Source organism: Lycorma delicatula, chromosome 1 (assembly GCF_047948215.1).
Source record: "Lycorma delicatula isolate Av1 chromosome 1, ASM4794821v1, whole genome shotgun sequence".
NCBI lineage: Eukaryota > Metazoa > Arthropoda > Insecta > Hemiptera > Fulgoridae > Lycorma > Lycorma delicatula.
The window spans coordinates 196,683,085-196,699,438 of NC_134455.1; the positions used below are offsets into that span (position 1 = coordinate 196,683,085).

General features: G+C 29.6%; 1 protein-coding gene across 2 annotated transcripts in view; it reads right to left on the bottom strand.

Annotated features, from left to right (window-relative positions):
- Positions 1-16,354, bottom strand: part of Dyb (Dystrobrevin) — a 116,938-nt gene that overhangs the window by 23,850 nt on the left and 76,734 nt on the right. For both annotated transcript variants that reach the window (XM_075369658.1, XM_075369664.1), the window contains one exon: positions 14,497-14,640. In XM_075369658.1, coding sequence (XP_075225773.1) covers positions 14,497-14,640 — 144 coding nt within the window. The remainder of the gene's footprint in view (positions 1-14,496; positions 14,641-16,354) is intronic.

Consider the following 16,354-nt stretch of genomic DNA (forward strand, 5'->3'; position numbering starts at 1 on the left):
GGATAATAAATCATTGATTTTTTTAAAATCAAACGAGTAAGCAGTCCTCTAAACTTTTGTTGTAAATATGAAACGTGTAAGGTATAATTCAGTTTTCAATTGCATTATTGTATATCTAAGGAAAGAAGCAACCTCATAAACGAACCATTGAACCAGTGCAATATTATTATTGGAAGGAGAATAAAGAAGAAATAGATATTTAGAAAACTTCTTTTTACAGACACATAAAATTGTTGTTTTTATCTCACTCAAGTTATGATTATTTTACATATCATAATAATAATTTACATATTTGTATTTTTAATTACACTATAAACTATTTTTAAAATAAAAGCTTATAATTAAATCCAGTTAAACAGTGACTTCTTTATATTTTCTTAATTAAAAAATAAATATAAAATGTCACAATTGTTATTTATTTATGCACTGATTATCATAACAAACACTGATGATAGGAAAATATAAAATTTCATGTAGTAATAATGGTAATATACACTTACAACTACAATTAATAATGTATAAATTTAGTCAAACAATTCATGACATGGGGTCAACAAATACACAGTTTTTTGGGCCCATGTTACATTTATGAAAAATTACCGCTAAACAGATCTGAGAAAAAAGCATGTTAAGTACATTAATAAATAACAGTTGATTCTTTATTAATAATTACTTTATAAAAAACATACCTTTTGAATTCTCTTTCATAAACAGACATTTGTGACAATCTTTTTGCAGTATACATTTCATTTAATTATTACCTTTTACATATTTATAAAAAAAATGTATTTAAGTAGCAGAAGAATAGTTTATTTATTTAATATTAGTGACTGAGATGGTAAACATATCTCTCTCTATATTTCAAAATTTTTAAGTATATCTTTAATCTAAATTTTCATACATTTGTTCATCTGTTCTGATGAAGTAGAGATCTCTGCGAAAAAGCTAAGCACAGAGTAAACGAAAAAATAACACAATAAATAAGTGAAAAAATTAATCTTTTTTGTAAATAATTATATTCTGTTGCAAATTACATCTAGTAGACTATTTTTTATATAGTATTAAAATGCATCACAATTAAAGGTAGCCATCATCAGTTTTCTAATTCCACATCAGCTTAAAAATAAAATAACATAAATCTCTAAAATAAAAAAAATATCTTGCAAGTTCTATAGAATTATAAATGTAAGAGAATCCAATGAAAGACAAAGACACACATACTATTTACAACTGGGTCATTTATAAGCGATACAAAATTTTCAATACAGTTGGTAACTTGCCATCAATGAATGGGTCACCAGATTTAAAAATCCTTTCATGAAAAAAAGTTTGCATTCTATTATACTTCATTGGAGGATATATAAGATCTGTTTAGAAAGTATCTGACTTTACTTTTGTTCTTTGAAAATATTTATGTTTGAATGGCAAACTCAGTCAGCATGATGCAGCAGTATATGCTAGTGTGCATGTATTATTATTATTCAGACTTTCAAAGTAAATCAGTTGCTGCCAGACAGCCAGTATGTATTTTGGTGAAACATGCGCTCATTGCACTTCTACTTTGTGTGTAATAATGTAATGAATAATGTTATTATATAAAGTTTTGGCAAAGTTAGCTGATACTTTAAGTGAAATGATATGTAAAATTCAGCAGGGCTTTTGGCAACGATGCTGAGTTAAAATATTAAAGAGCTGTATGACCAGTTTAAAGATTGCTGAATTACAGTTAATTATGATCAGTGTACCAGAAGATCATGTTTAAGAGTCCAAAGGACATGAAAATTGTGACAGTAGAGCTGATAGCCACATCAAAAGAGCTTTATTTCAGCAATGGAAGAGGTGCTGGTTAAGTGTGTAATACCAGGAAACTACTCTGAAGAAGATTTCAACTGGGAGTCAGCAGGTAAGCTATAATTTTTTTCTGAAGGGCTATTGAATTCTTTTTGAACAGACATTGTAAACACAAATAATCACAGTATGGAAGTTTCATCCAATGCAACTTTTTTATTTCAGCTAGAATGTTTATCAAAATGCTGGGAAAGAACCCTCTCTGGTATTACAAACATAAAAATCAATTTTTATTAATTCTAATATCCTTCTTGATGCTTAGGAATTAATGTAAAATTTCACAGCTTTATAATGATGGTTGGTTTAACAGTAATAATATCTGCTAAACAAAATGTTATCAAATTTTTAAAAAAAGATTTGAGTATTGTATATAAATCCCTAAATAACATTTTAATGGTTAGATTTAGATTAAGTTTTAATAGACTATACTATTTTTTTAAAAAGATTAATACGTGCCAAGGAAATTTAAAAAAGAACTTAAAAATAAAACATGTTGGTTTGAAATTGTAATAAAGGTCCGATTTGCACTCTTCCATTAAGTTCATTCTTTCTATTGACAAATAATTTTTGTAAACACAAAAAGCTGGCAGTTCTTTAATATTTTTATTAATCTTTGAAAAGGGTCAACCTTCTAACAAACTGTATGCCAAGTTAATAAATAACTTTCATTAACCTATCTGTTCATTTATACCTACTGAACTTTAATTAATAATTATTAAATCAATTAATATTTGCTTTCATTTTTAATGGTAGAGGAGAAATGTAGAGCAATAACAACAAAAATAAATAAATTTTTTCTATAAAATTAATTTTGCATCAACTTATTTATAATAGAGTACAAGATTAGCTTACTTTTTTACCTTTAGTGTATAGACATGAGATTTCTTTGAAAGGTTTTTAGTTTTTTGACATTGACTTGTATACTAGGTGCTCATATGCCTAGTGTAATGATTTATTTGTCTGAACTCTGATTCAATTGTATACCTCACTTTGCAGTTAGTGAACAAATTTATCATTCAAATAAAATTTTATAGAACATGTCTTAAGTATTCTAATTTGAGGGTCCAGAATGTATAGTGTTAAAAAGTGTATGTAAATTGTCCATTAAGTAAAAAAATGAAAGAAAAAAAATTTCATCATAACAATCTGAAACATACAGTAAATAAAGCATAACAATCATTAACTACTTTAAAAGATTTCTTTTATTAAATTAAAAAAATTGTATAAAGATACACACTAGGTAACAAAAAAGCTGATGGTAAAACAATATAGAATACACACATCATTCTCATTAAATATATGCACAATAATGGATCAACTAAATTACTACAAAGTTTGCCAGGTAACATTTTGCAAAACAGATATTAATACTCTGACAAATTGATCATATGAAGACTGTCAAAATACTAAAAAGTACAACCAATAAAATTCTATTTTCTTAACAAGAAACATGGTTAGGGAATATATCCATAGCAGACACTGACTCTAATCACAATTTATTATTGATTAAATATAAGTTGAAAAGTAGGAGATTACATTAAAAAAAAGTAAAACGAAGGAGAATGGTATAATATCAACTTTACAATTGAAAATCCAACAAGTATAGGTTAAAAGGTGTTTTACTACAAAAGTAGGTACAACAGAAGTCAACGTTTAAAATTAAAAAGAAAAAAATTATAGAATGTGAATATATTAAACTATGAATGAATGCAGGAAATACAAAGAATATGAAAGAAAGTGAAAGCAGAAAATTATATCAAAAAATAAGAAATGAAACTAATAATGGTGCAAAGTAGGAAAGAAATTCTAGTTAAAGGAGAGATGGAAAGGAGAAATAAAGGAATATTGCAGAAAAAATACACAAGAATATAAACATACAGGAAGTTTACAATACTGTACAAAAAAATAGAATATTTTGGGAAAATGAAGCCAAAATATATTACAGGTCTGGGATGAAAAAGTGAGAAAGAGAAAAGAGGGCTACTAAGTGGAAGGAGTGCATAGGACTGTAGAATTGGGAAAAAGAGTGAGAGGGGGAGGAGAGAGACCAAGAGAGTGAGTGAGGGGGTTAAATGGGGGAAGAGTGAGTGAGAGAGGGGGAGAGAGAGAGAGACTATGTAATAATCTTATGAGTGCTACAGAAGGAAAATGAAACTGGTGATTTCAAAGATTTTACTAAATCTGAATGTGACTAAGTACTGAAAGATTTAATACAAGAATAAGGGAGTGAAAATTGATAATATATCAAGAGAATTACAATGAGGGCAAAGTATGACTAAATAGAGAATACAAATCAGTGTGCATGCCCATGGTACTGGAGAAGTATCCTCATACTTTAATACAAATATTTCGTAAATGAACTGGAAAGGAAGAGCAGATAATATTAAAAAAAAAGTTTAACTTCTCAAGCTTCAATATTATAACTATAATAATAGAATACGAAGGGAAAGATGTACAAGGTGAAGAAAAAACTGGTTTCAGGAAAAGCATGGGAATGTGAGTAGCAATTTTACACCTAGATTAATTTTAGAAGGTAGGCAGAATAATATGACATTTGTAAATATTGAAAGAGCATTCTGATATTACGGTATGGAAAAGTGCCAAAATTTTAAGAAAATATGAGTGGAATTGTACAGTCAGAAAACTGATTATGAAATCTAAATTTTATTTTATTTTTTCTGTATCTTTTGTTCACAGACTTTTGAAATGTGTTTGATTCAATCAAATCTTATATCTACTAACACATTAAATAAGAAAAATTTCAACAGCTGAGTTAACATTATTAAACAAATTTATGATAGTTCTGCGTCAGTTTTTTCAATGGATGGGAAATCAGTGGTAATTAAAATTAATAAGTGTTCCATTCCATGTTGAGCTGGTTGGCGCTGCACTCTAGCATCTTCTAGCGCTGGCCAGCGAGTTAGTCTTGTACGAACATTCGAGTGCCGGATCCCGCTCAGTGTGGTCATGATTTGTTTAATGTAACATTTCATTTGTAGTCTAATGTGACTAGTTTTATTTAGTAGTTTAAAGTCTAATGTGGCTTATAGTTTTTATTGATAATGTTCAACGGTATTATTCTGGCTAATGTGTCATTTATTCATCAGTCTAATGTGACTTGTATTTCTCGATATTCAAAAAATGTCTAATGTGACAGATTAAATTTAGTTATTCAAGAAGAATATATTTTAGCTTATTTCATCATCTCAAAATACAGTCCATACTCACATACTCACTCTAAAACTTAACAATAAGGGCATATAAGATCTTTGAAAATTTTTAGTTTGCAAGATATTTTTGATGAACTGGATCAGTCAGTGTTAGGATCAGAAAGGATGGGGTGTGGATAAACCATTTAGATCTTACTGAGGATACAACCCTAACTGATAAGAGTATGGAAGAGCTCATAAAAAAACTTGTGACTTAATTGAGAAGTTTTAAGAGAGTTCACTTAAGTGTGAATTCCAATAGATGCTAACTTATCTATAAATTGTGAACCAGAAATTTGTTAATAGCCAAATTCCAGATAAATAGGTGGGGGATATATCATTTATCTTGGGTATTACATAGGGACAGGTTACAGGTATAGTTTCCTTAAATTTTTTGGAGATGTGCTCTGGATTGGAAAAGCATGATGAGAAGTAAAGAATTTTTCAAACTGAAAGCAGACATAAAAATTAAAATGAAGTTACAAAACAAATTAATCCTTTCCGCCCCTTAATATATGCTAGTGAAACTTGGATTCTGAATCAAAGACATAAAATAAGCTGATAACGGCAAGGAGATTTTTGAAGGCATGTAATGGGAATTACAGAAGAGATAAGAAAAGAAACTAATGGATCAGACAGGAAACAGGACTACTAGATATAATAAAAATAGTAGCAAAAGGTAATAAAAATTTGTAAGGCACATAACAAGAGGAAATAATCAGTGGGTAAGAACAACTACATTATGGAGACCTCAGAAATGGAAAAGAGGAGGAGAGTGCCCTGTGAGAGTGAGTGGGATTAAAAGTTGAGGAAATTATGCGGAGGGGCGACTTAGCGGTGAGTTGCTTGGAATAAAATAAACTAGAAAAGAATGACATCTGTTTCCTGAAAGATGTAATGTAGAGATAAATACGTTAATACACAGGTGTGTATTAATACAGGAGGTGTAGTGTTTATACATCCTTTTTCTTATAAGTTTTGTTTAGTTTACTGTTATTACTATTAGATATTAATTTTAACTCAGAAGATTATTATGTAAGCAATTTTAGTTTGCACTTTGCTAAGGCAGACTTTGTATATTAATGAAAATAAAGGTTTATATTGTTATTATTATGACTTGAAAAGTAGTATACAGAAAAAGTTATTAATGATTTATACAAAAATTAGGTAGCAAAGCAGAAAATGAATAAGATGGTATAAGAGTAGAAAATGAGAAAAGACAAACTCCAAAACCTACCAGAATAAAAGGATGCAGTCTATTTTTGTTATATGAAACAAATTATGAAATCTAAACAAATTAAATAAAAAAATCTGAGGCTAGTTTGACAATCTGGGAACAAAAATAAAACTATTAAGATTTAAAGATGAACTTGTTGATGTGGCTGAAACTACAATTAATGAGCTAGAATTATTCTGTAAAATATTACTGTAAACTTAGCATGTCAGTAATTATATAAAAAAATACATGAAAAAGGAGGCGTTTGAAATGTTACAGGAGACTGTTAAAAATTGTGAGGTGAAAATGAAATGAAGTTTTGAGAAGAGAAGTTTGTGAAATGAAGTATGAGGATCAGTCTAATATAAACTGAACTTTGTTTTCATGTTTTGTGTATGAATATGAGTAGACTAGTGTGAGGTGATACTGTCAGCAAATGTGTGGGCAGTGGATGGACACTGTGACCTCTGAGCATTTGTGTCTGCTCAGTAGAGTCATATCATGGCAAGAGCTTCTATTGTTGATTGCACAAAATATTATCATGATGTTTCTCACAAATGAGGGTGTCAAATCCTTCAAAATTTTGACTAGGCTCTGTGCACAGTTTGGAGATATGACTGTCATGTACCCAAATTCACAAGTCGGCAAGAACATTTTAAGAAGGGTGTGAAGCTGTAAAAAATGAGTCACAAAAAGGCATTTAAGGATAAGTGTGAGGATAACATTTGATCGATTCGTAAATTCATTGAAGATGATCAGTACCTTACACTTGATGAAATTACTTTGGATAAGGATATCAATCATGGAAGAACTCATTCCACTATCACAAAGCAACTTGGATTCTGCAAAGTCTGTGTGAGGTGGATTCCAATAATTATGACTCACAATAAACAGGCCCGAAGGGAAATTTCCCAAAGGCTCCTGAATCAATTTTGGAGAGAAAATTCTTTTACATCAAATAGTCACACATGATGAGACATGGATTCATCACTATACTCTCCAGAGAAAATCCGTAAGAATGGAGTAGTATAGTACGGGAGATTCTTGTCCTGTAAATGCAAATATGCATCAGCTGAAAAAGTGCCCACAATAGTCTTTTGGAATTAGAAAGGCATACTGGTAGTCAATTTTCCGAGTGATTGTTGCGTACTATTTAGTCAGCTCTTGGACAAAGTGAAAGCCAACTACCAGAACAAAAAGCATAATCAGCTAATCAGAGATGTGATTTTCTCTTTTATATCAAAGCCAAGTCTTGCACAACTATTAGCACTCGGGATAAACTGGACAAAGTTTACTGGGAAACCATGTCCCCCATACAGTCCAGATTTATCCCAATGATTTCTTTTGTTTGTACCATTGAAGGCATCACTGGGACATTTGATTCCAGAGCAATCAAGAAGAGGAGTTCATGACGCATTCTCAAATTTTTTATTAAGAACAGGAATCAATAGACCTCACACATTTGGAAAAATATATAGAGAGATTGCATAGAATAACAATAAATATTCTTTGTATTTTTATTCTGTGCTAATAAATGTTAAAAACAAAAGTCTGGTTTATACTTGACTGATCTAGTAATACATTGCTACTAACAAGGTTGGTAGAATATATTATTTTAAGAGTATAAATTGAATACACTTTTAGTAAGAGTAGAATATAGTATATTAAGAGATCCAGGGTTAGTTAATTTGGTTTGCAGTAGAAAGTAAAGAGAAACAATGAATGAAGTTGAAGATCTGAATTTACATGGGACAAATTAATTAAGATCATTGCATATATGAAGAGAGTAAGAGCTTGGTTCAAAATAAAAAGGAAAAAAAGGCACACAAACTGTTCACATAACTGATGACAAGAAAAAGTACATAGGGAAATTAAAACATATTCCTCATATAATGAGAACCAATAAATGATTTTTTTTTTACGAACAACGTAAACATTAAGGACAAGAGATTTGTATAGAAAACAATACTTAAGTGCTTGAGTATCATAAAACTACTTAAGTATGCAGATCCCTTTTTTTAACCTCTGGGACCACCATTAGGTATTGTCTCAGAGTGCCTGACTGGGATTTGATCCCAGGACCTAAGAATGAAAGGCCGAGGCTACCACTCATGCCTGAAATTTTTCTGAACAAAAGCTGAACAAATTTTTCATTGTTATGTATTTATATCTTTCATTATTACATAAACAGTTATATTAATGAGATAATGAAAATATTAAAAAAAGAAACAAAAACTGTATATATATATTAATGTGTATGTACGTCACCTTAATCTCCTTTTAAAAAAAAATTATTGATTTGATAGAAATATTACAATTTCATTTTTCTTTAATACCAAACTGTTTGTTAACAATATGTTTGCCAATCTGTGTTGACATTTCAAAACACAACCACATTATGATAGTACACAACCAATAATAAAATATGTTTCCTATAAAATCAGCCACTCCTTTTGATATTTTTTACACAAGTTATCAAAGTTAGAATACAATCACCTTTCAGATAATTAATTTTTGTAACTTAAATTTAGGACATTAATGTGATATACAGAGTGAGCAACATAAAACTGAGGCCATAACGTAACTGCTGCAGAATCAGTAGGTTATGTTGGAATGGAATTTTATGAATGAAACGGATAAATTAAATAAGAAAAACATAAAATGTAATTTAAATGTTGTATTTATTTAACTTATTGTTACAAAAGATGTTCAAAATTACCATTCTAGGCATCGGTGCACTTTTGTGCTCAACTGATCATATTGAGAGTTGTCTGACGCAAAACATTGTCAATTATGTTAATTTCTCATTGAATGTTCACCTTCAGTTCATCAATTTTGTGAGGATTAGATTCATAAACTCTCTCCTTTAATTAGCCCCAAAGGAAAAAATTGCAAGCAGACAACTCTGGGGAACATGGAGGCTACCATCCTCTGCTGACAGCTTGTTAATTTGTGAAAACTGTATGAACACGATTCAGTGAAACGTTGCTCTGTCTTGTTGGAAGAAGCTGTATTCTTTTTTTATTATCAGTTAATTGCACATAGAATTCTTTGAAAATTATGAGGTAAACTTGTGTATTGACAGTATGGTCAAAAAGTATTGGTCCCACTATACGATTACCGGAAACAACACACCAAACACCAACTTTCTCATCGTGAAGTGGATGCTCGAATATCTTTTGAGGATTCCTTGTCATCCAATACCTGGTGTTCTGCAAATTAATATGTCCAGATAAATGAAACCAAGCCTCATCTGACATGAAACATGACATCAGGTCTATCTTTCCACCAACAATATTTTCAAGAAGCCAGTTGCAATAATCAAGTAGTTTCAGTTTGTCTGTCTGCTTCAGTTGTTGCACAATTGCAACGTGGTATGCTTTCAATTTTAATTCATGAAGAATTTTATGACAAGATGTGTATTTAACACCAGATTGTTGGGGATAACTCACATAGTGATTTTTTTGGACTGGCAGTAATTCTCCTTTCAATATTGGCAATGGACTGTGGAGTCCTAACAGAAGGTTGCCTATTTCATTTTGTATTTGAAATTGAACCTGTTGTATGTCATTTTTTAACTAAATCATATATGCGCTACTCTTTGCTGAGATACAGGCATTTGGGAATTTTTCTACGAATATTTGACGTAATTCTTCAAACGATCCAGAATGAATACAGGCCTCAACTACAGCTATCCTGGATTGAATAAGGCATTTTACATAAACACAACTGCACTGCAATAAAATGTATACTATACTAACATGTAACCACCTGATAAATGGCAGCAACAATCGATAATAACATATACATCCACTAGTCATGCTAGTTGTGTGAGAGTCTTTCATAAATAGTGTTGGGTAGTGGTTTCATTATGGGTTTGGTTTTATGTTGCTCACGCTGTACATTGTTAAATGCAGTCTTAGTACTTTTCCATCTAATATAAAATTCTTTATAAAATAAAAAATGTTTCATTGGAATAAACAGAATTATTTAGTAAATTTCTATTTGAAAACTGTAGAAATACTGTTTACAGTTAAAGAATTAAAAAACAACAAATTACCAGAAACAACACACCAAACACCAACTTTCTTATCATGAAGTGGATGCTTGAATATCTTGTAAATACTGTTTACAGTCAAAGAATTAAAAAAAGGTTTTCATAAAAGACAAAGGGAAATTATACAAAAAAAATTTTAGTCACAGTTCATGTATCAATTTTTGGTAAAAAAAAAAAATAATAAATCCATTATTTGGCAATTCATACAATATTATTAATATGATTAACACAATCTTAATCTACAGTATTTATTCAAATTTTTAACATGAAAATCTACATGTAGAAAATGTGTAAAGAAGTTGTCAACAGCAAGGTAGCAAAAAACAACCCATATGACCTGTCCTATTTAATATATTTATTTATTTAAATTATGGTCTTTTCTCTTAATTTTTTTACATTATATAAAAAAAAGTTTTAATAATGAAATAAATACAGCATAAACTGAAACATTGTTAAAAATAACTGAAACATTGTTAAAAATAGGTAACAATCTGTTACCTATTAAACTACAATATGTTATCATTTTACATAGGCTTTCAGATTGTAACTGCTATGAATGAAAGAAAATGAGGGTACTTTGGTATATTTAAAACAACTTTCTACTAGTATCTGTATTTATCTGTTTAGAAAATCAGGGCTATCCTTTACAATCACAACTAAACTTTTGTGTTTACTTCATTTGAATTTGCAAGTTTCTCAAAATGAATATTGCTGACCTTTATATTAAGGAAATATTTTTTGTTTTGTATATTACTATCATTAGGTTATTGCACTTTTTCACACATTTGACAAGAAAGCATTTACCCTCATTCTTGGTAGGAAGGCTGAATCAATGTTAAGGGCATACATCTTCTTTATTCAGCATAATAATCTACATATTCTAAATTTGATTATTCTTTATTTACTGTTTTCAAAATCAGTAGTAATATAAACAATACACATTAAAAGAAAAACAAGATTTGTAAAAACCTCAAATAAAATATTATATTATATTTTACATAGTAAAAAATATTCATTGAAGCAGAAAGAAAAGTTTTTATGTTATATTATAATAATTCAAACATACATTTATTTCAATTTTCAAATATCTCTTTCAAACTTAAGATGTAGTAAGTATTCATACCTGAAAACTATAGTTGAAAATCAATACCTGAAGTTAAAATTAGTACCTTCACCTATGGTCAATAGTAACTATATATTTATAAAAAAAAATCTCTAGAGCAGATCATGTATCTGGCAAGCACTATTACCACACAATATATTTGAATGTACAATTTAGGGCACTATGCATCGACCTAGGTGCAGGCTTTAATCTTCTCAGACAAAATATATACTTTTTCAGTTAAATGAATATTCACATGTATTCAAGTCTAAACAAACAAATCGAAAAAAATTTCTGCAAAGGGGTTAGATGAAACACACTTCTGAATGTGTCTTAGTGATAGATTTAAATATTCAGGGTATCTCATAAAGAAGTAGAAAAAATTTCAGGACATACTCTTCAATTGAAAATAAAGAAAAAAGTTCATATAAACAGCTCCAGAAATACTTTATTTTAAGTAGCAGCTTGCAAAACATTCTGCTCCAAGGATAAAATGAAGCTTTGTCACTCACACACCCTGAAGAAAGCGAACAAGCCTTTTTGCTGCCTTTTTGGCAGCATACTGAAAGAACTCTTTGAATTGAAAAATTCTTATCAAGAATAACACCTAGATACTTTTGCAGAAGGACATACCTAATTCCACGATCTACCATTGATACACAACATCATCATATAACAGTTGGTTTGCCCTTGAGCAACATCATCATTGTTTTCTCTGAGCTAAACATCATATTATGTTACAAATTCCATAATTGGAGTATTTTAAAGCTTCGGCTGCCCTGAATTTGAACTCATTCCTTGAATCTCCTTTAATCAGCCAGTGCCCATCATCCATACATATAATGATGCAGCATCCCCTGGTTAACCTCAACTGCATCAAAGAATCGAATTCAACAACCCAGAGCAGGGGTTCCCTGAGGACAACCTTTAGGTAGCATTTTTTCTATTTCTGAGATGCCGTTTCGAAGAATGTCTCAATTGCTCAAATAACTATGTAACACATTCAGCATACAATCACGTTTCTGTGCTGAAAAGTGCAGAGGTCCACCACAAATTATTAAAAGCCTCAGATATAACCAAAAAGATACTAAAGACTCACTAGAAGAAACAATATACATAACCTTAAAAATAGCATCTTTGGTTTCTCTGCCTGGGTGAAAACCATACCGATCATCCATCAATAAATTTCTAGTATTCAATCTATCAGTAATACAAAGATAAAAAACCTCAAAAATCTTTCCAATTACTAATACGAGCATTAAAGGCCTACAGAAGGAAGTCACAGTAAGTTCTTTGTCAGCATCTTTAAACAACAATTTTAAAACATCTTTTTCCCAGTAAACAAGGAAGTAGCCAGCAAAGAACATCCTATTAAAAATTCTAGTCGAAGTATCAATACAAATTCTGACAGAACTGACAAGGAGCTTCACCATGATTCCATTGAAACCCAGGGCTTTATTCCTAACAGAACTACAAATTACTCGATGTACCTCTGCCTAAGTAATTTCCACAGATAAAACATCAGAGCTAAAAGCAGCAACTTCCTCTCTGACTGGCAGATGATACGAGGTTTCATTAGTCACAACATCATCTGGCAATAAATCATTCAATAGAATATTTAAAATATCAGCTTTATTAGAAACAGCCTGCTGGGTCAACAGGTGACAAAAGAATATTTTTCTTATACCATAATGAAAGTCTTGGGACTTGAATTAAGGGTTAAATTTGGTTTTCTACAGATTTTGATCTGAAAAATTGAATAAAATAGGTGGCAGAAATATAAAATAATTTTCGAAAAAATTATTGTGAAACAAAAAATTTGAATTTCAAAGTATAATTTTTTAATTTTAATTAGCAGCGGCAGCATGTTCAGGTTTTCAGATAAAATTTCTTGGCTGACTTAATAACTGATACCAATCACAAGATTATTACATGATTCATAAATTGTTCAGTGATCCACATAGATGAGTTTCCATATATTTTCTAAATTTTCCAATGTTTTGCTAGAATTCAGCCCCCCTGAGTCAAATTTACATTCTGTTGGCCTTGAAAAATACACATGACCTAAAGAATGTTTTTTAAAAGATTGAAAAAGTACTCTGAATCAAGAGTCTAGGTAACTGATTTACCAATATTTATGTAAAATGTAGCATATTCTTTAAATTTATTAGCTAATACCTATTGGTATTACCAAATATTATAAAATTATATGTACTGACTGAACACATGTAAATATGGTGCCACTCAGTAAGCTTGGAAGAAATAATTTTCAATGTTCCACTACTGTTTCATCAATAAGTATAATTGCTGTAAAATCAGTCCAGAATCTTTCTGATGCCATTTTTAACAGACATTTGTATTGTGTAATAGGGGTAGTTTATCTATTATGTATATACAATATGTATTATGCAGAAAGCTTATGAATTATTCAGTAAAAAAATTACAGTAATTCAAACAGTAAATAAAGAATACTACAAAATAAAAACTGTACTAATCATCTCAATGGACACACATTTCATGAAATTTTTACAAGCATCCTATCACTTGCACCTGTGGAAGAACCACCTTAATTCTGTTATATTTTATTCAAAAATTACTAAAATATTCCTCAATAAACAAACATCAGAAAATATCGCAAACACTCAATATTATTCAGCCTTTAGTTGTCACAATTTGTCTGCTTCTCTTAATTATTTTAGTAAGTAATGCATATATAGTTTTTAGCAATTTTTTAAAAAAAGATGGTTAAATATTGTATAAACATTTTGCTGTCTTTTCCATTTAAGCAGAAAGAAAGTTAAGCGCAGAAAGGTTTAAAACAAAAGAAAATTAAGGATAAGAATTAATATAGAGATAGCTACAAGCAGTTAACAAAAGCTGTAAAAGTAGTTTATTTAGAAAAAATAATATAGTGCTTTACATTAACTAATATCATTACATCTGCTCCTACAAAAAAAATTTTTGATTAAGTATAAAATATTTACATATTAAATTTCAACACAAAATTAGACAAATATAATGTGTTTATGTACATGGAAAGATAACTGACAGAAATAAAATCTACCTGAGTTCAATTCACGAACAAGAGTAGACATTGCATTTGTAACAGAATCAGCTGCTACCAGTAAGTCATTACGTAGGCTACGACTCCCTGCATTATTATTGGTAACTGAATTAACTGCATTTGCTAATGATGTAGTAGAGGATCCTAAAACACAATTAAAAAGTAGGTAAAATAAATTTTAAGATATGGACTAACTATTTATTATACTAACATGTTTGTTACTACTACATACATGATTGATATTAGAATACACATCTTGGACTTGGACTACTCTGGTGCAATGTAGTGTCTATGTGTTCCTGATAACTACTCTTGGGCCCTGGTCTGTTTTTTTCAATAAAAGAATCAAAATCATTCGTACTATATAATAATGTAGGTTATGTTTTTTTTTTCTTTTCAGTGAAGAAAGTGGATAATGACCATTTATTTTCTCAATTACTTTTTAACATTTTTACAACTAAATTTTATTTATTACTTAATTTTGTGATGTTAAATTCTGATTTAAAAATGCAGTTAATATTTATGGATTTATTCCTGAGAATGATTTTTTCTCTGACTTTTCAAAACTATATTTTTTCTAATACACCTGATGATTACATTATATTGTAGCTAATACATTGTATTGGTAGCTAATACCAAATAAATATTAATGTATTGTATTTATATGTAGTGTAAGTAATTATACTGAACACAAATGCAATACAGACATAGTAAGTGAAAATGAATATTTCAGTTAACTATCATAATGTAGTTGAAAGACCAATCTGAATTTTTTTTTGTACGAAAGAGTCTCTATTTCTTTAAATTACTTCTTATTTTTAGTTTAATTTTAGATAATTGGTGGGTTGTTCAATAGAAATTTTTTATTCATACTTTCAATTTACATATGAAAGATCTTACACTATTATAGTTAATTAATAAAATTAATCTTTATCCACTCCAAAGGGTTATCAGACTATTATTATGGTATTAATGAAATGTGTTATTTATATTGATAAAATTTTCAGGCATAAATATATACAGTAAATATCGTTTATAGTGACATCCAAGGAACCAACGATTTTAGATCATTATAATGGATAGTCACAATAACCGATGTTTAGGTAGCTTCGTGGTACTACTTTAATATGCCATCTACATGGATATTGTAATACAGTAAAATAATAATAATAATAATTTATTTCTGTAATAAAATAATAAAAAAAAACAAAAAATATTCAGTAATAATACAAATAAGGTAAAATAAAAAAAGATACATAAAAATTGTAAAAATTACTTTTTCTGCAAAGTCGGTTATTTTGCTTTGTTTCAAACATTTTATGTTGTAATACAGTTTTTGAAGATTCTTTTTTAAATCAAAACAAACACTCTGTTTCTTCATTAGCAATTTCTGCAAAACTGAGAAATTGGAAAACAATTTTCATTACCGCTAAAACTTCAGGAAGATTTGGCGGGTTGATGCCTTCATTGTTGTCACTATCATTACCTTCATTGTCATTATTACACCCCCGTTTATTTCTGCTACTACTGAAGCCACTACATCATTATTTGTTACAGTTTTATGCGTTTCTACATCTTTGTCAACCTCTTGATAATCTTTAAAGAATGCACTTGACGACTGATTTGCAGACTATTGCCCCAATCTGCCAAAGATTCTTCTTTGCATGTGACATCAGTAATTTTGCCAGCAAAAAATCCTGCATGTTGAAAATAATTTTTTAGTCAGCGAAAAAACCTCATTCCATGATCTTTCTAATATAATTATAGCATCCAGAATAGTTATTTGTGTTTCCTTTTTTTGATGTAAATCCTGTATCAATTGTAAAATGAGGTGTTTTTTGTAGTGAACTTTTACCGA